Source organism: Malania oleifera, chromosome 11 (genome assembly GCF_029873635.1).
Source record: "Malania oleifera isolate guangnan ecotype guangnan chromosome 11, ASM2987363v1, whole genome shotgun sequence".
NCBI classification, from domain to species: Eukaryota; Viridiplantae; Streptophyta; class Magnoliopsida; order Santalales; family Ximeniaceae; genus Malania; species Malania oleifera.
This window is the reverse complement of record NC_080427.1, coordinates 36481627-36501945: the sequence shown is the minus strand read 5'-3', so window position 1 is coordinate 36501945 and position 20319 is coordinate 36481627. Positions and strand designations below refer to the sequence as shown.

Below are 20319 nucleotides of genomic sequence, written 5' to 3'. Positions count from 1 at the left end.
GCTACATTATTATATGTTTTTCCTAACAATTATAATCACATTTTTGTAAGGTATCTACTCTCTGTTTTGATATTTGGACAATTCTTTTATGTACACTGTCATTTCATGTAGGAACTTGTAAAGCAAAACAGAAGTATGCTAAATAGTTCTGGTGAATCAAATATAGACACTGGGAAAAATTATTTTGTTGAGCTGAAAAATGTGCCCTTGTATTCGAAGAAAACTGCGACAAGAAATGTGAGGGCTCTGGCATCTGTTTCCAAGGAGTTGCTTCAGGTTCTGACAGATGTATTATTTGATTCACCTCCTGAGAAGCACTCATTTATAAAGGTTCTTTTCTCTCACTTATGCATCTTGTTGTGAATGTGAAATGTCGATGTTGAATTTCTTGCTCTCTTGATTTACTTGCATAAATGCAAAGATGTTGTGGTTTTCCTATTTCCTGTGTAGTTATATGTGGATCTCCTTCCTTATATTGATGGCCCAACATAGCTGAAAATAGCTCTAAGGCACAACTTCACTGGGATAGGTTTCAATTTCTTTGATTCTATACTTGTCCCTCTTAATCATGGTTTTAAATTGCGGTAGCGGGTAGCGTAACGTAACGGTAATGGTAACGGGAAGTGGGAGTAACGTATGTTACACAACGGGAAGTGGGTGTAACGGCCGTGAATTTTTTTTTAGCACGCACAACCTTGTGCATATTAGCATACTTGCATGTTTTAAGCTTTTTGCCCATCTTAGAAAGAGTTTTAGTGTATTTTGGATCCTTTAGTTCAAGTAACTAAGTTATTTGGTAAGGGCAACAAGTTTATATTTGTTTTAAACCACCATTGATAGACAAATTATGTGCGTGTGCATATTGATACTTCTCATTGTTCTTATCTACGATAAATTCTTATGTGTGCTAAATTAATTAATAAAACAAAATACATTATACACTCCATTAATCTATTAGACACATAAGACATACCAATAATACAAATATAAAATAGCTAGAAAAGAAAGAAGGTTGAAGTTGAAAAATATAGAACATATATATCACCATAGTAGTTAGAGGCGTGAGGCGAGCCGAGGCGCAAAGGGTCTTTGAAGCCGAAGCGCGAGGCGAAGGCGCGCGCCTCATGAAGGTGAGGCACACAATTATTAAAATGGTGTAAAATGTGTATTTGGGGTAATTGATATATGAACATATGAATATCTAGTAATATTAGAATTTAAAATGCCAAAAAATTCAATTACAAAATTGAAAATTTAGCCCAAAAGAATCAACAATTCAACATAGTTCAACATCAAAAGAAAAGAGTACAAATAAAAAAATAGTAGCTAAATTTCAATAAAAAAAATAAATATTATGTATTAATTATAATTTATAAACTCACATTAATTAAACTAAATATTACAAATTAAAAAATAGTAGCTAAATTTCAGTAAAAAGAATAAATATTATGTATTAGTTATAATTTATAAACTTGAATTAATTAAACTAAATATTTAATTAGTAATTACATATAAAGAAGAAGAGGAAAAAGAGTAGCCAAATTTTAATAAAAAGAATAAATATTATGTATTAGTTATAATTTATAAATTTACATTAATTAAACTAAATATTACAAATTTAAAAACAGTAGGTAAATTTCAGTAAAAAAAATCAATATTATTTATTAGTTATAATTTATAAGCTTAGATTAATTAAAGAAAATATTTAATTTATAAGCTTACATATAAAGAAGAAGAAAAAGAGAAGCAGCAGGCAGCAGGCAGCAGGCAGCAGTCAGCAGCACGCAGCATGCAGGCAGCAGGAAGAAGAAGAAGAAGAAGAAGAGAAGCAGAAGGCAGCAGGCAGCAGGAAGAAGAAGAAGAAGAAGAAGAAGAAGAAGAACTCGCGAGGGCTCCTGCTGGTTGGAAACGAAGTCGCGAAGGTCGTGCTCTTTCAAAATGTCAAAGACGAACTCACGATCCTGGTTCGAAGCTCGAAGACGAAGTAGCGAAGGCTTCCGGTTGGTTCGAAGGCTCGTAGACGAGCTCACGTTGCTGGTTCGAAGGATCACGAAGGCTCCTGCTGGTTCGAATGTGCAAAACGAACTCACGAAGGGCTTCGAAGGGCCGCGAGGGGCTAGGGCTATGTTCGTTCGAGTCGAATGAGGGCTATGGGTCTGGCTGTGACTATTTCTATACTTTAAATGACTAAAAATTCACAAGGCGCGACTCACTGCGCCTGTCGCCCCAGTGCGCCTCGTCTTGCCTAGCATCCCCTCTTGCAGGTCGCCTCGCCTCACCTGGTTTGAGGCGCAAGCCTCTTTGCTTCACTGCGCCTTGCGCTTTTAACTACTATGAATATCACATTATTAATATTATCAAAATAAAATATTTTCCCAACAAGTTAGTATTTTCAAATTGTTAATTAATGCATCTATTGTGAGTATTTAAAGAAATAGTAAATTTTGTATCATTGTCATCTTCATTATAATCTTTTCCCCCTCTTGCCACTTGGTATATTAGAATGATATATGAAAGAGAGGGAAAAAGTGAGAAGAAAAAGTAAAAAATAAAATAATTTTTGGTGTAACAGTCTTGTAGTGGTTACGTAACGGCCGTAGTGGCCTTCACATAACGGTCGCGGTCTGTAACGGCCGCTACGGCTGTGATTTTTCTTTCCACCGATTTTGCGGTGTGTAATGGTATCGGTAACCCAAAAAACCGTTACGTAACGGCGTTACGTAATGGCCCCGGCCGTTATTTAAAACCATGCTCTTAATACTCTTTAACCTTTCCTTTTGCAGTCATTGACACACATGTATAATATGCATTTATTTATGTCTTTTTAAGGACAAAATATAACTCATCCATTTCTGAATTTGTTCAGTTTTCTTTTGTTGCTTTTATTTTTTTTTTGGATTACACACCGGGTATCCACGTGTCCGTTTTACGGTCCACGTGACTAATCTTGCACCCCTTGAAGTTGACCCCACAACTCCAAAGGGAGGGCAAATTTAGGAGTCCAGGGGTGGAAACGAACCCGGGAGGGTTTGAATACCTTCTTCTGTTGCTTTTTCTAAGGGCTTTGGAGTGCATGATTTCCTTAATGCAAATATTAGAATATTGAATAACAAAGTGTACAGATACATCCCATTCTTTGTGATATTTACTTGAACTTGTTGATGTACAACCTGAAAATCTTCCACTGGTGTTTTTTCCTGACCCGGGTAAGAATTTTTTGTTAGCTTCTTAGCTCTATGTATGCTTGTGAGTTTAGAATATTGCCTCCTGTTTTCTCTAATATGGTTGTATATTAGTCATTTAATAGTGTTAGCCATTGTTAACCTTTGTTGTGGTGTGATCTTGGTTGAAGGATATGCACGCACTTTGTTGTATTTTTCTCCACAAATAGGAAGTATTCAAGGGCACCTGAAACTGTTGCTTGATGCCAGAATAATGCAAAATATTCAAGATTTTCCTCTTATTTTCACAGGATGCTGTTAGATGCTTGGCATCTATCACTGATACTACAATAACAAAGAAGATATTTATATCATCACTCGAGAGGTTCCAGCTCATTAATGCTGTAGGTGAATTTGAAAATGTTTGCATTCATGCCCATGCAACTAATAGTGAAGAAGGCAATTCCAGCGTGGAGAAAAATGCACAGAGGTAATTATTTTTTAACTTTATATATTAAGAAAGGAAATTCTCTTATGAGTTTTGGTATTTTTTGAGTCTGGGGTCTGCCTAAATATATTTATTAAAATTTTTAATGTTAAAAATTGCAATACTTGATTTTCTTGTTCTTAGTAGTTGGACTGTTCATTCCATCATTTTCAACGCATACTTTTGGTCATTATTGAGCTCTAAATTAATTTCAAATTATTAAATCTTAATTGCCTGTTGATTATATTTTGTTTTCTGTTCTACAAAAAGGGGAAGGGGGGGTTTAAAATGCCAAAGTGATTAGAATGATGTACTGAATGCCCTGGACTCACATGAAGTGATGAGGTTGCTGGATTTTTTCATTTTTATTAGGTTTAGACCCTTCAGGAATCTAATCTATAAAAGCATTGTGAGAATGCTGCTATTGATTTAGTGGAAAAATTGATAAATTAACCTTGCATTGAAATACAATATCTATAGACATATTGTTAGAGGTTACAGTTACTTTATGATTATTAAACTTATTTTCTACATTTGTTATAAGATGAAGTCTGAAGATGCTAAATTGATTAATAATATTCTGATGGTGTGTTTGCATTAATATTGCATTTGGTAAATGCAACTGTGCAGGCATCTGATAATGGAGTTGGCATCTTCCCTTATTGAAGGAGCTAGTGAGGATCTTATTGATCTGATCTATAGCTTTGTTAGGCACACTTTGCAGGTATATTTTCTGTCTCCATGATCTGCCTTATACTAATGACATTTTTATTTTGCACGTAACCGTAATATATGCGCTAAAACCATTAACGGGGGTGCTTTTGACATTTAGGCAGCTGACGAGGTTGCTTATGGTGAAGCATATTATACTTTGAGCCAGATTCTAGAGGTTTATAATGGCACTGATGACTTTTAAATATATTTTTTTTAAAGAACTTGGTATCATTCTCTTCTAATTTATTGTATGTGACAGGAACACTCTTGGTTTTGTTCTTCACGATATGTCGATCTGGTGGATTTTTTACTTGGTCTGAAAGCCCCTACTGATATCGCATCGCTTAAAAGTCGCTATGCTTGTTTCCAAATTTTATTTGTTCATGCATTGAAGGTCAGAGATTTTATTTTTTGATAAATATCTACATTATGAGCTTGTTGGTCGTTATAGATAGGGTATATATGCAATTTGTTTGTTGAATAGGACTGGAATGTGGTTATGGTGACCTTTTAGGATGTATTAGTCTTATATCTTAAATCTGAATTAATTGCAAGCTTTCATGTGCTTGTTGTAGATGGCATGGAAGCTATGGAATCGGACTTTGGTTAGGTCACAGAGTTGAGAAATTTTTGATCCCAGCTGTGTCTAAAAAGCGCTAGTTTTCAGTGGAAGGAATCAGTGATTTGCAACTTGATTTTTTCTGTTTACAATATTTATTTTTGGTTTATTAGATGCAGGAGTGGGATTATATCTTCAAGTTTTTGTATGAAACAGGGCATTTTAATTATTTTCCCTTTTTGTAATAACTTAAAAACAAAAACAATGGCAACAATCATAGTTATCAAAATCCTGATTTGGATCGTGCAATCCTAGATCCAGACTTGCCTAATCGATCTGGACCATATGAGCTATGATCCATACTTGCCTACTTGATCCAGAACATATTCAGAGTCAGAACAGGTAGAATCCCAATAGAATTGAAGGATGGCAATCCTACTTGGGATCCTACTGATCCTACTATTGCAGCAGAATATGGATTTTTTCTATTCAGGATTTTAAAGAAAAAGGCCCAATTTATATTTTTAGTGGTCCAAACACTTTCCTTTTGCATTAGACACAAAATTTGGTCTAGTTGGTCCACATGCATCAAAATTAGGGCAAAATGATGAGCAATTCCTGGGTTTTTTTGTTCCAAGTCAAGAGAGCCACTTAGCATCTCTTGAAAGCTCTCTTCCTTCGAAACTGCAAGCTCTCTAAGAGCTTCGGGTTCTTGATACGCAGACCCCAAGTTATCTATCAGGAGGCTGGGACTCTTCCTTCTTCCAGCAGCAGCAGGGGCCAGATGAGAGCTTTGAGATCAGTCGAGAGCTTCAACAATGAGTTGGTCAGGCTGGGAGCTTAAAATTGCAGACTTCTAGCAGTTATGCATTATCTTTGTAGTTTTTTTTTTATTTTCTTCCTCTTCTTTTCTCTTATTATTGGCAAACCAAAGACCTATAGATATATATTTTTCCCCCAAGCAGAGAGTAGACAGCTTTCTTTTTCTTCATATTTTCGCTTTGACTAACAAATTTTTTTTTTCCTCTCAACAGAAAGCTTTTCTTTTTCTTCTTTTTTCTTCCTCTTCCTCCTCTCTTCCTTCTCTCCTTTATTTTCTTCTCATGGTCAGATGACAGCCACAGAAGCTGAGAAGTTTACGGCAGTTTTAATTGAGATTAGCAATTTCTTCTTCCTTTTTTCTTCATTATTTTTGCTTTTCTTTATAATTACAATTATGAATAACAAGCTAGCAACAGTCCCTTTGCATAGCACTTTGCAATTCAGAGCAACCAGATTTCTTTTAGGGTCAAAATTGTTGAAGAAAAAACCTGCTAGATGCTATACATTCCTGAAATTCGTTTTAATTTCTTAAACTTACTACCAAGTTTTTAGTCTTATGGTCATATATAAAATTTAAATTTATTTTACATTTTAAGTAAAATCTTATGATCCATGATCTGAACCTACAATCTGATTCGGTAGACCAGCCTCCCTCCCCCTCCAAAGATCCTATGTAAGATCCTGATTCTAACAACTTTGGTAACTGTTAATGGTTATTTAGTCATTTAGCATTATTATTATGTGTTAGGAGTTTTGTTATTAATAAGTGCGAGTTAATAAGGGTATTATGGTCATTCCTATTGTACTTGACATATATTATAAATAGAGGGAGAGGCTTATCATTGAGTAGGTCTTCCATTTTACCCAATTATTCACCATGGTATCTGAGCCAGGTTCCAATCCTGGGACCTGTGCGTTAAGGACCCACCATGCTTCCGCTGCGCAAGATGTATACAGTTCTATAAATAATTGTAATATATCCATTTTTATTCAATATAGAGATGTTGCACTTGATTGGAACTTGTGAAATTTAGTTAGTAAGTTCTCTCCAAATCAAGTTGTATATGTTCCCAAGTTTGCAGGATGAGTAAAATCAATGTTCTTTCCTTCACATTTTTAACAGCTTCTGTAGCTTGCCCAAATCGCAAAATTTGTCTTGACTGGCATTGCTGCTCTCTTAGAAGCCACCTTTACCTTTTTGTTCAAGTTGGACCCCAAAATTTGCATAGTTTGTTTAAGGCAACTTGTAACTTTCTCAAAATTTGAACCCATTTTTATTCTTCGCATTTCATGGGATCTTGTACATTGAAAAAAGTAATCTTGGAATTGATAAGCAGAAGATTTTTTTATTGAAGTCAAATATAATTGGGAATGATTTTTCTAAGCTTATGAAACTTCTTTAATTTCAATGCTTTTTTTTATTTTTCGTTTTTGCTGCATTAGTTGTATAAGTGTTTTGAATTAATATTTTGATCCTATAAGCCTTTTCATTTGGAAACTGATAATAGCTGTGCAGGTGTAAAATTGAGAGTGTGATTCTCCTTCTAATTTGTCCAAATGCTTTATGCAGGGAAGACTAGACGATGAGAATACAAAGGCTTTTCTCATTCTCAATGATATTATACTCACACTTAAGAATGTAAGCGTTATTTGAGCATCTTAGTATAAATGCATATCTTAATGTATTTTGTGTCTTTCTCTGCCCCAATAGATTTGTTCCAAAATCTTCTTCAGATTACACCACAAAGTCTCTATACTAACAGGTTGCATTTGGATGTGACTTGTGAACCTCGTGTTAGGACAAAGAATTGTTTATGCATTATGCACACTTCCACTATAGTGATCTGATTGTGCTCTTTGGTGCTTAGGTAGTTAAGTAAATCCACAAAAGTGAAAACTGTAAAATATTGATTGTTCTTTTCTCCTCCATCCCAACATCAGCTTATGAATTTATTAGCGTGCTGTGTAAATAAAATAAAAGCATTGACATAGATAAGATGTGGAACAAACACGACTACAGCGTAAAATAAAACTAACATATTTCAAAAGATTATTATCTAATACAAATGAATATAATTTATTATGATAGTTTTTTCATATGACAATGCTTAGGAAGCTTTAAAATTAAATTTTGACTTAGAATTTCTACGGAATAGAAAATAATGAACTCTTTGGGCATTTGGCCTACTGAAAATATTTTGACATTTATGATTACTAGAACAGGGTTTTATAATCATTAGATATAGGTTATATCATGGTAGGAGCTAGGTTTTGTGTAGTGATACAAATATGAAGTCTGGCAGTTAATGGAGATATATAGGAATCAAAAAGAGGGCCAACAGAAACCAAATTCATAGCCATGAGGCTGGCTTCTAGGCTATATAGCCAAGATGTGGAAAGAAAAATAGCCAAGATGCAAAAAAAAAGAATTAATTTTCTTTATTGAATATTAATAAAAATATGAATAGTGATTCAGTAACAGCCTTTGGTACCTATGCATAAAACCATAACTAAAATCAGATCTGGGACATGAAAAACAACAAAATGTCAACTGTCTGAATTAACTTAGAGAAAAAAAACTAAAATAGGCATAATAACCCCCAAAATAGTTCTGCTACAGCAGCATAAAGCCGTGAATCGTAATTCATTTATTTTCTTGCTTTTTTGGGCTTCTACACCTGCATCAATTCTTGCCGAGTTGGAAAAGAAAGAAACTCATCCCTTTGCTCCCACCATTCACGACCCATTGAAATCCTAAAAATAGCGGTTTTCATCCTTCCTTTCTACATTGTCCTATATCAAAAAACAGTTTGCTAATTTACCTGGTTTTTAGTAGATCCAAGGTTGTTGTCTTCTCTCTCTCTCTCTCTCTCTCATGCTGCATGGCAGGAAAGCATTGGTCATCGAAAGATTAGCTATATAGAGATCAAAAAAGGGCCAACAGAAACCAAAATTATAGCCAAGAGGTTGGCTTCTAGGCTACATAGCCAAGATGAGGAAAGAAAGATTAGCCAAGATGGCAAAAAAAAAAAATTAACTTTCTTTATTGAATATTAATAAAAATCTGAATAGTGAAGTAACAGCCTTTGGTACTTATACATAAAACCATAATTAAAGTTAGATCTGAGACATGACAAACAACAAAATGTCAACTGTCTGACTTTGAGAAAAGAACTGACATAGGCATAAGAACCCTAAAATAGTTCTGTTGCAGCTGCATGAAGCCATGAATGGTAATTCAATTATTATCTTGCTTTTGGATTTCTGCTCTTGCATCAATTCTTGCCGAGTTGGAAAAGAAAGAAACTCATCCCTTTTGCTCCCACCATTCACGAGCCATAGAAATCCTAAAAACAGTGGTTTCCATCTTTTCTTTTTACATTGCCCTGTATCAAAAAACAGTTTACTCCTTCACCTGGTTTTTAGTAGATCCAAGGTTGTTGTCTCTCTCTCTCTCTCTTTCTCTCTCTCTCTCTCTCTCTCTCATGCTGCATGGCAGGAAAGCGGTGGTCATCGAAAGAAAAACTTTCGACGTGGCTCTTGATGGCGAGCGTGTTGATCTCCTCTGTTTCAATGAATACTAAAGGGCAAGGAAAATCTTTATTTTCCTGGAGGTGGAAGTGGTTGCATGGTTCCTTGCTGCCTGGGAGGACTTGGTGGCTTGCAGTAAGAAAAGTCCTGCGTCCTCTTCATGGCTCTGTCGTATGAGGAACAAGGAGAAAATCCTAATATTTCAACTCAAGGAGAACAGATTTGGTGAAATTATAGGCTAATGGAAATCAACCCCAGAGGCTGGAGATATGTAGCCTTTCTGGAGGGCTTTGATTTGATGGGTTGGAGTAAAATTTCCTCTGTAGCAGCTGAACTGGGAACGAGAGTTATTCCCAATCCTAACCCGAAAATGATCTCCATTATATCTATGCTGAAGCAAGTATCATTGTTCAACTTGAACTAGAATGAAAACTGCAGGACCCTCTCTCCCGGAATAGGCATGACCTTGAATCCTTCAAGGATTTGAGTGTTCCTGCCCTCACTGCGGCAACACCAACAGACTCTGTTGCTGCTGCACAGAATACTAAGGAGTGGAGACAACGAGTGAGTATATGCACTTCTTTGTGCATCTTGCTCAGCAGGAGCACAGTGGGCAGCTGGCCCTAAATGAGCATTTTTTTAGAAAATATTTTGGGACAGGGAGCCAGGCCCCTCACAGTCCTAGGCCTATGCTTACTGTGTGGATCTAGGTGTGGACCTTTGTTCAGTCCCTTCAAATGCTATTTCAGGTGAGTTCCTTTTTGGCCTTCCTCTCAGGCCTCTCCTCCTGGGTCCCTCGTCAGACCATTTTTTTGCCTCAGTGCACAAAGGTTTCCACATAAAAGACTGACACTCAATGGCATTACTGAAACTAAGCTAGAAGTCTTTTGCCCAAAGAAAGGGCTATCTGATGTTATTAACATTGAAGAACTCACTTGGAGACAGAAATTGAGGGCACTTTGGCTCTGGGCAGGGCGGTGGGGGTGTGTGACAACACCAGTTTCTTCCACCAAACAGCAAATGCACATCACAGGTTCAATTTGTTGACAAGAATTGAAGACGAGGGGCAGACTTGGTTGCTAAGAGGATATCAAAAGGGGCATATGTGATTTGAACTAGAATATTTCTAGTGAACCACGGACTTGTAGACCGACAATTGATGGAATCACTTTCAGCATCTTTAGTCGTTCCACAGTGCTATGGCTTGAAAGGCCCTTCAATGTGGAGTAAATTTATCAAGTCCTCAAGGACAGGAATGGGGAAAAAGCGCCTGGTCATGATGCTTTCATTCATGGATTTTTTGTTTTCCTCAAGGGAATTGGGCATTCTTAAGCAGGACATTTTCAATATTCTTGAAGAACTCTACAGAACAGGCGGATTTGAGAGTAGCATCAGCTGCATCTTTGTCACCCTGATTCCCAAGAAAACAGGGCCTTGCAACGTCAAGACTTTTGCCCGATCAGTCTTTTGGGCAGCATTTATAGGATCCTATCCAAAGTCCTCAGTTGCATGGCTTGGAAAAGCAATTATGGAAGCTATTGACCAGCATCAACATGCTTTTGTTGCAGGCAGGAATATCATGGATGCGACTTTGATTGCCAATGAAATCGTGGATGCCTATACCAAGGGAAGGAAAAGAAGGGTGGTGTGTAAGCTTGAAATGGAGAAACCATTTGATTTTTGTGAACTGGAACTTTCTCCCTTCATATTCTTACAAGAATGGCTTTTGGTGAGCTCTCATGTAGATGGATCCAAAAATGTATTACTAGCCCAACATTTTCAGTGCTCATTAACAGCGGCCCTTTGGTCTCTTTTTCACTCTTCTAGAGGTCCAAGCCATATGGTTATGGAAGTGTTAAGTCTTTTTCTTAAGAAAGCTACCAAAGGAGGCTTTCTTAAAGGTTGTAGTGTGGGAAAGTATAGGAGTGTCTTGGAAGGCACCCCATCTTCTTTTTGAGGATGATACTATCATTTTTTGTGAATAGGATCCTTAGCAAACCCTCAACCTTAGGTGCATTCTCCATTTATCCTTAGTTTTGAAGCGGTTTCAGATTAGAATTTGAATTTGGGAAAAAGAGGGGTTATTCATATGGGAATCAGCACTGGTGGGCCTCTCCTTTTGGGACTTTTAGGATGCAAAAGTGGGGATATTTCCTATTACCTACCTTGGTCCCCCTCTTGGAGCCAAGTCAAGGACAAGAGTTTGTGAGCCCATCATTGAAAGATTTGGGAGGAAATTGGCTGGTTGGAGAAGGAATTACCTCTCAAAACCTGGAAGAGCCATCCTCATCAAGATCCTTTTTTTTTTTTCTCATCTCCCTGTTTATTTTGACCCTATCATCTCGTTAAATTGGGGGGGGGGGGGTGGTGGTTAAACGACCTATTAAAAAAGGAGGCTTGGGGCTCACGTCTTTCTCTACTTTCAAAAACTCCGTCCTTGGTAAATGGCTCTAAGGATTCATGAAGAGAAGGATTGTTACTGGAGGGAAATCATCACCTTTACATATGGTCTTCATCGTAAGGATTGGGCCACAAAAGATGGGAGAGGTGCTCATGGAGTTAGAAAATTCATTAAGAGTGGACAGGATAACTTTTATATCTCTATCCAAGTTGGGAATGGGAAACGTATTTTCTTTTGGCATGGTTTTTGGTGTAGCCAGTCTCTTCTAAATAAAGAAGTCCCTGCCATTTTTGGTCTATCCTGCAACAATAAAGCCCTAATCTGCAATCACCTTAAGTTTATGGATCATGGGTTTTCCTGGAATGTTTCCTATATCTCACAGATTTTATGGCAGCCTCTAGAAAACCCAATATCGGAACACTTCTAATGATCCCAAGTGATCCCAAGTGGATCCTGGGTGAAAATTGGTGTGAAAATTGGTTGTTTTACAGCCAGATCATAGAAGAAAATTCTCACCCTTCCAACTGCTATCAACAACAATTTCTCATGGAAGCCTGTCTGGGAAACAGCAGCCCCCCTCAAAGGTTGCTTTCTTTGCATGGGACCGTTTACAACCTGCAACAAAGAGGTCTGCCTTTTGTCAACAGGTGCTACTTGTGTTCAAATTATGCTGAATCAATCGAGCATATCCCCTTACATTACGCCTGGTTCACACACTTTTGGAGCTTGGCCACTTCTCAAATCTGGCAGCACCGGCTTTCTGCCGGAACAGTGAAGGTGAGTTATTGACTTGGAAACGAATCCATTTGAGCAAGGAAAGGAGGGAATCTTTGCCCCTCATTCTCCTTGCCATCTTTTGGGCTGTGTGGGCGGGAAGGAATAGGATAGCTTTCGGAGGAATGGTTATCCCCCTACATATTGTTAAGGAGCGAAGGACTGCTACAATTACTAGTTGCACAATGTTTTGGTTTTGAATGACGCTCATGTAATGCTTTTGACTTTTTTGACACCCTGCAGTGCTGGTGATTTTCTTTTTGTTGTTTCTTCAATGACTTTTTCTTTACTCAAAAAAAACTTTACCTGGTTTTTAAGGCAAAGAAAAATTAACAGACTGATCTGTGAACTTCATATTTTTCATGTTTCCTTTTTTATCAAACATGTGCCATTCCAAGCAAAGTAAATGGTCTGGACGTCCTCAATGAAGCAAGAACTTTCTTGAGGCAGTTGCTGCATGCCTTTTCTTGAATGACTTTTTTTTCTATTTTTTTTTTTTTTTAAGCAAAAGAAAATCATAGTAATGGGAAAAAAATTTACAAGAGGGAGAATGAGAAATCTCCCATAGAAAATCTGGAACAAACCAGCAGAAACAACAAAAACCTACAGAAAAAAGACAAACTCAACAAGCCAACACGATCCTCCAATCTCTTTAATCTCCTAAAAACTACTTCCTCTAGAAAAACCACAGTGATGCTAAGAACTGGATCTTATTCTAGACTAATTCCCAAATTAATTTTTTCCCATTGAAAATATGTTCATTCTTTTCCATCGATAACCCCCATAAAATCGCAAATACACCACACCTCCATAAGGCTGCCCTATCCTTCCTTCTATCAAACCCGTGAAAGAAATGGCTAATTAATCTTCCACCCGTACAAGGCATACCCAACTCCCCGCAACCCCCCCCCCCCCCCAAAAAAAAAAAGGAAAAAAACAAACAACTTATTCCAAATCCTCCAAGCAAAGTCAAAGTGTAAAAAAGAGATGAGAAGTTGTCTTAAAATCCTTGAAACAGTTGACACAAACATCAGGAGAAAGAGCCTTCAAAGGTCATTCGATTTGCAATAAGTTAGCATTTGTTTTATTAAGCACAACCAACCAAGTGAAAGCCTTAATTTTTGAGGAGCCTTGGCCTTCCAAATTATTGGAAAGAGTGGAAATGAAGAATTAGGATGGATCATAGTTACTGAAAAAAAAAAAAAAGAATTAGAACAAATCAAGAATTCAAAAAAAGATTTGCAAGAAGAATCTCCCAATTGATCCAAGGATTAATTGCGAATATCCATCCATAACGAAAGAGTACTTCTGTTCAATAAGGACAACAAAGAAGACAACTCCTCCATCTCCCTCTCATTAAGAGGACTCCTAAAATGAAGATTCCAGGAAACCAAAGGATTACTCAAATCCCCAACAAAAAAGATATAGCTATATTTGCTTAGCACACAAACGAAAGAGATGCGGGAAAGAAGTTGATAAAACTTAATTACCTAGCCAAGGGTCTTTCTAGAAGTGGATACGTAACCCCCTCCTCACCACAAGATTAGCCAATGGGATAAATGAAGGATAAATTTGAGAAATAGACCTCCATGGGCTCCCGAAAGAACATCTTAGATTACTATTGGTATCCCACTCATTCTCATCCAAGCCAAACTTGCTTCTTATTACTTGATGCCGAAGGGGAGATTATTCTAGAGGAAGCGCCACAAACATTTAGTTAAACGGGGGGGGGGGGGGGGGTGGTGTTTTAAACCCCAACTGACCTAGAGCCGACCTGCCCTCCTTTCTTAACTTACAAACCCCATCTCATCGGACTAAGTGATCCCTATGCCCCCCCCCCCCCCCCAGGGGGGCACCACACCACATAAATCCCCTCATGATTTTCTCAAGTTGCATTCCCTGTTAGAATCTTCAAAACAAACAAAAAAATAAAGGGGAATGCTTGAAAGACAAGCCTAAATGAGAGTAATTCTACTCCTAAAGAGAAGCTCCTTTTTACCCATATAACCTCTTCGTCACCCTTTCCACCACTGGATTACAAAACTCCGCTGCTTTAGGATCCCCACTCCCCCTCTCCCCAAATGGAACCCCTAGATAAGTCAAAGGCCAATCCAAAATGCCATACCCCACTTCAATGGCTTGCTTCCTAACTCACTTGTCAGGTACATTTAGAGGTTCTAATCCACTCTTCCCCATATTAATTTTGAATGACTATTTGTCACCAACTGTAGAATTTACCGCAATTGTGTTGCTATCATCAGGGTAGACGTCATAGATTTGTGGAGTATCCAAATAAGCTTCGTGAGAATTTATGTGCTAGATTGGTGGAGACTCCCAATGTTTGGAACTATCTATTGAGATTTTGATTAAATGAATTACCTAACTCGAAGATAGGTTTCTCCCTTTATTTATAATGCAAATAAAATACATTCTAATAATCATAATACCCTTACTAACTCTCGTTATTTAACATACTAACACACTTAATAATAATGTTAAAAGTCTAAAATAACCATTAATACCCCCATTCAAGCTGGAGCAAAAATATCATATGCTTATAGCTTGTTACAAATAAATTTAACATGAGCACACCCCCAAAGATTTGGGAAGCAAATCAACAAGCTGTATATCGGACTTCACATAAGTGGTAGTAATGAGCTTTTGCACAAGTTTCTCTCGAACAAGATGACAATCAACTTCAATGTTTTTGTTCACTCAAGGAAAAAAACAAGGTTGGAGGCATTATGAAGAGCAACTTGATTATCACACATTAACTCCATAGACTGAGAATGTGGATAACCCAATTCTTCTAAAATGTTCTTCAACCAAACAAGTTCACAATTACTGTGAGCCATAGCTCTATGCTCTGATTTAGCACTTGACTTGAACACTATAGTTTGTTTCGCACTCTTGCAAGAAAATAAATTACTACCAACCAAGATACAATACCCAATTGTGGATCTTTAGTTGGAAGGTTACTTGGCCTAATCTGCATATGTACATCTCTAAAAGAGAGACCTTGATCTCGATATAAAAGACTTCTCCTAGGTGCACCTTTGAGACGTTACAAGATGCGAATTACTACATCCCAGTGACTTGTCCTTAGAAAATGCAGAAATTGACTCTCAACACTTGTTGCAAAAGTTATGTCTAGCCGAGTGACTACAAGATAATTCAACATTCCAACAGTATCCGTTATCGTCTAGGATTAGGCAACAAATCATCCATATCCAACTCTACCTTATTGTTAGGATCTATGGGTGAATCAACTGGTTCGGATCCCTACAGTCTAGTCTCATCCAACAGATCAAGAACATACTTCCTGTGTGAAAAAACAATTCCTATACGAGAGATCTAGATACTTCTATACCCAAGAAGTATTTAATCCCAAATTTTGGTTTGAAACTTAGTCTGTAGAAAATGCTTAAGACCTTGAATACCTTTATCATTGTCACTTGTAATAACAATATCATCCACATACACAATAAGAAGGATCCTACTTGATCACTTGATGAAGCATGGTGGTAAAACATAGAATGATCCATTACACTCCGGCGAAGGCCAAACTCAAGTACTACAACAATGAATCCCAGACCATGCTCTGGGAGACTGTTTTAGACCATATAGTGCCTTCTTGAGCCGACACATCAAGCCTAACTCCCTTTCAACAACAAACTAGGTTGTTGCTCCGTATAGACCTCTTACTCAAGATCACCATGCAAGAAGGCATTCTTCACATCTAATTGATGTAGAGGCCAGCGACAAGTGTTAGCCAAGGAGATGAACATATGTACTAATGTAAGTTTGACAATCAGAGAAAAAGTTTTGGAATAATCCAAACGACACACTTTATACCAATGTTTTAAAAAGTGAAGGCGTAAGGCGAGGCGTTTTAGCCCTCAAAAGGCGAGGCGTAAGCCTTAAGGCGTCGGGGCGTAAGCCCTTTGAGAATTTGTTTTTTAAGATAAAAATTTGCTAAATAAATTATAAATATTTAAAATAAAGTAAAAATTAAGAAAATCGCAAATATAATGTAAAAAAGAAAAACTAGATGTACTTCGCAAAATACTTGTTGGCCATTCAAAAATTGCTAACTTGGATACATGACATAAATCATGACAAAAGATAGCTATACCATAACAAAGTTCAAACTATTTTCGGACGTAAGATACAAGTCCAGTTATTTTGGAAAGGTTGAGGTTCAAGAGTTTTAGAAATAAATTCATATTATGACTTTCCTTTTGTACAAACATGTTAAAATTTTCGAACCAATTCTAATTTGAGAATCACACACCCAAAATGCATAAGCCTCAACTAAAAAGGTGCAAAAGGCGTGTTTTTTGTAAAAATGCTTAAGCCTCAGCATGCAATGCATTTGCCTTTTTGGAATTTGGTATTTTAGATTGAGCCTCAAGGCAAGCCTTGATTGAGCCTTTTAAAACATTGCTTTATACCTTTTAGCAGCGAGATGTGCCTTGAGATGAGCCACAAAACCATCAGGGTTTACTTTCACAGTGGATACCCAACAACAACCGACCACGAACTTGTAAGGAGGAAGAGGTGCCAAGTCCATGTATCATTGCCCTGTAAAGTATTCATCTCTTCAACCATGGCATTCCTCCACCTAGAGTGGGCTAAGGCTTCCAAAACAGATTTAGGAAGGGCAGCAAATGATAAAGCAATCACAAAACAATAATTTGAGTGTGATAAGAAGTCATAGCTAGCATAGTTGGAAATAGGATGTTGTGTACATGTGCGTTTACCTTTCTAGATAGCAATGAGAGGATCAGCATTATGGGAAATATGACCCTCAAATGAGGAAACCAAAGGTGTAGTAGTGGAAGCTAGAGGGGATTCTCTTCCTTGGAGCCACCTGCAAATTAGGATGAGTGAAACGATGAGGACTTAAAATACATGGAGACACAAATGATTGATTAAGGTAAGGGCAACAAACTAGAATTTGGAAGATTAGGTAGAGAAAGAGGCTTATTGAGATTAGAAGCACTCAAGAATTGAGTGTAGTAAGGTTTAGTCTCAAAGAAGGTCACATCTATAGAAACAAAGAAGGGATGCAACATGGGACTATAGCAATGATACCCCTTTTGAGTATATAAGTAGCCCAAAAAGACATTTTATAGCAAGAGGAACCAACTTATTTACCCCAGGAGTTAGTTATTGAACAAAGGACACACACCCGGATATACGAGGAGGTAGAGATAATAGAGGTGAATTAGGAAAGAGAATGAAGTAGGGAATTTTACCACTAAGAACAGAGGATGGCATCTTATTCATAATTTAGCAAGCAGTAAGTACAACATCACTGCAAAACACTAAGTTACATGCATTTGATAGAGTAATATGCAATTGATTTCAAGGGTATGCCTATTTTTCCTCTCTGCAACCCCATTTGTTGAGGAGTGTGGGCACATGATGATTGATGAACAGCACCGAACTAGGTCATATAAGTAGTGAATTTAGTACTAAATACTCTTTAGCATTATCACAAGTATTCGAACTAGCAAACCAAATCGAGTCTTTATTTTAGAATCAATAGCACAAAATATATGAAATAACTCATAAGGATCTTTTATTAAATTTAACCAAGTCATTCTTGAATAATCATCCACAAAGGTTACAAAGTACCGGAAACCCAACTTGGACACAACTCTACTTGGATCCCAAACATCAGAATGACTAACATGGATGGGCTTGCAGACCGCTTATTAACCGGGGAAGCAAAAGGGATATGATGATGCTTTCCTAATTGGCAAGACTCTTAATCAATACTAGACATAGAACCCAAATCAGGAACTAGATGTTTCAAATTTTTCAATGAAGGATGACCAAGAGGACAATGAATTTGGAGAAGTGTAGTAGCAACATTGTAGGTAGTATAAGGAGATAGCAGCTCAAAGTGATAAAGTCCAGCAGCTTCATGTTGCCCACCAATCTTCTTTCTCATCTTTAAATGCTGAATAACCACAAATTTAGGGAAGAATGTTACTAAACAATTCATGGATTTAGCAATCTTGCTAATGAACATTGGATTGAAGGGAAACTTGGGAATATATGAAACTGAAGGAAGAGAAATTGAAGAAATGAGATTTACAGTCCTAATTCCCTTAAAGGCAATGGTGGAACTATCAACAAGAGTAACACAAGTTAAATTTTCAAGATACTGAAGAGTAGAGAAGAAATTAGGTATACCTGCAATATGATCAGAGGCAGTGGAGTCTATAACTCAAGGACTAGGACAAAAAGTACTAGATGACATGCATTTTGTGGGATTACTTGTTTGGGCAAGAGATGCAATGGGAAGAGAAGCTTGTTGTGATGTTTGATACTACTGGAACTTGGAATACTCTTCATTTGACATAGATATAGTATGTTGCCCCCCACTTGGTCCCAAAGGTGGGGAATCGGTGGTGGCTGCATTGGCAACACATGAAGGTCTACTGTGGATATCCCAACACTGGTTAATAATATGATTACCTCATGCACAATGAGCACATTTGCCACGAATGCCTCGCAAGAGCAGGAGAATGTGGGCTAAAGGAAGCACGAAGGACACGAGAATAAACATTGGAAAATGATGGCAACTTTGTACTACTAAGCATCGTGGATTTGATTGCCTCAAACTCAAGTTTCAAGCCCGCTAGAACCTGAAGAACTGTCATCTACTCCCTCTACTTCTGCATCTCATGAATGTTGGCGATTATAGGTTGCATGACGTTAAGCTCCTCATGAAACACTTCTCATCTCTCCAAAATAATCTGCAATGCTTCTATCTCTTTGTTGTAATTGAAAGTACTCTTGGGATAAATCATACATATGTGTAATTTTACTAGAGTATAGAAGCTTGACATAATCCCAAATCTCCTTGCATGTATCTAGATGCATGCACATTCGTGCCATCTGGGGCTCCGTCAAATTCAACCAGAGAAGGCATCTTCCTAAATCTCCACTTCTTCTCTCTTCGCATCATAAGGATCATATCAAAGTCAGCGGTCAAATTTTCCAAATCCTGCTAAATGAACTCGAAGTTGAACACCATGCTATAGTCATGTTGCATCCCCAAAAGCTTCTCCTTCATTTGCGGCCCATACGTGATGGTCCACTTTTGTATATTGCCTCCCTTCATTTGCTTGCCTAGAAAAAAATCTTAAACTTTACTCAACAGGCGCGGCTCTGTAGAAGGACTTCGCCCTCTACTTCTAACTAAAGGCGAACAGCTAGCATTGCAAGCTTTTAGAGAGCCCCCCATTTGAGTCGTTGCGAGCCGGAAAGCGTAGTCCACTAAACATAATTCTTTACAACCAAATTTCCAATTTTATCTGTGGTAGCGATGAAGGAAACATGTTTTTGGGATTGACAGACTTTGTCCCAACACTCACAAACCAGCGGCCACACCAATGCCAAACAATCACGGACGATGTGAGCCACCTACAAACTGATAGAACACTGCCATAGCCTCACAAATTAACTTACGAACATTGCTACTACTCCAAGAAACTCACAAAAAGCCTTTACAAATATTGAACAACAACTATCGAATTACCACAAGTGCATGATCTTTGAGCAAAAAAAGTGCTCAACAGCTTGATAATATGGTCTAGGGAAGGAATCATAACATGATAAAGGGAAAAAATCAGAAATAGGTAGCTAGAATCTCTCTCATCCGGTGGAGCGTGTGGTCAAGGTTGCTGATAGTTGGTTGGCATGTGGCGGTGCATGGGGAGGTTTCTGGCGATGGTATTTTGTAGGGTTATCTTTCAGAGGGTTCGATTTTTGGCTATATGGTTGGTTTTGTGAAATAATGAAGGGCTAAGGTGGTTATGAGAAGGGTAGCGATGGGAGGGAATTCTATGGC

General features: G+C 37.6%; 1 protein-coding gene across 3 annotated transcripts in view; it reads left to right on the top strand.

The window, feature by feature from the left end:
- Positions 1 to 20319, top strand: part of LOC131167333 (uncharacterized) — an 80692-nt gene that overhangs the window by 28786 nt on the left and 31587 nt on the right. For all 3 annotated transcript variants that reach the window (XM_058126100.1, XM_058126101.1, XM_058126102.1), the window contains exons 7-12: positions 112 to 330; positions 3473 to 3651; positions 4279 to 4372; positions 4481 to 4537; positions 4622 to 4756; positions 7314 to 7382. In XM_058126100.1, coding sequence (XP_057982083.1) covers positions 112 to 330; positions 3473 to 3651; positions 4279 to 4372; positions 4481 to 4537; positions 4622 to 4756; positions 7314 to 7382 — 753 coding nt within the window. The remainder of the gene's footprint in view (positions 1 to 111; positions 331 to 3472; positions 3652 to 4278; positions 4373 to 4480; positions 4538 to 4621; positions 4757 to 7313; positions 7383 to 20319) is intronic.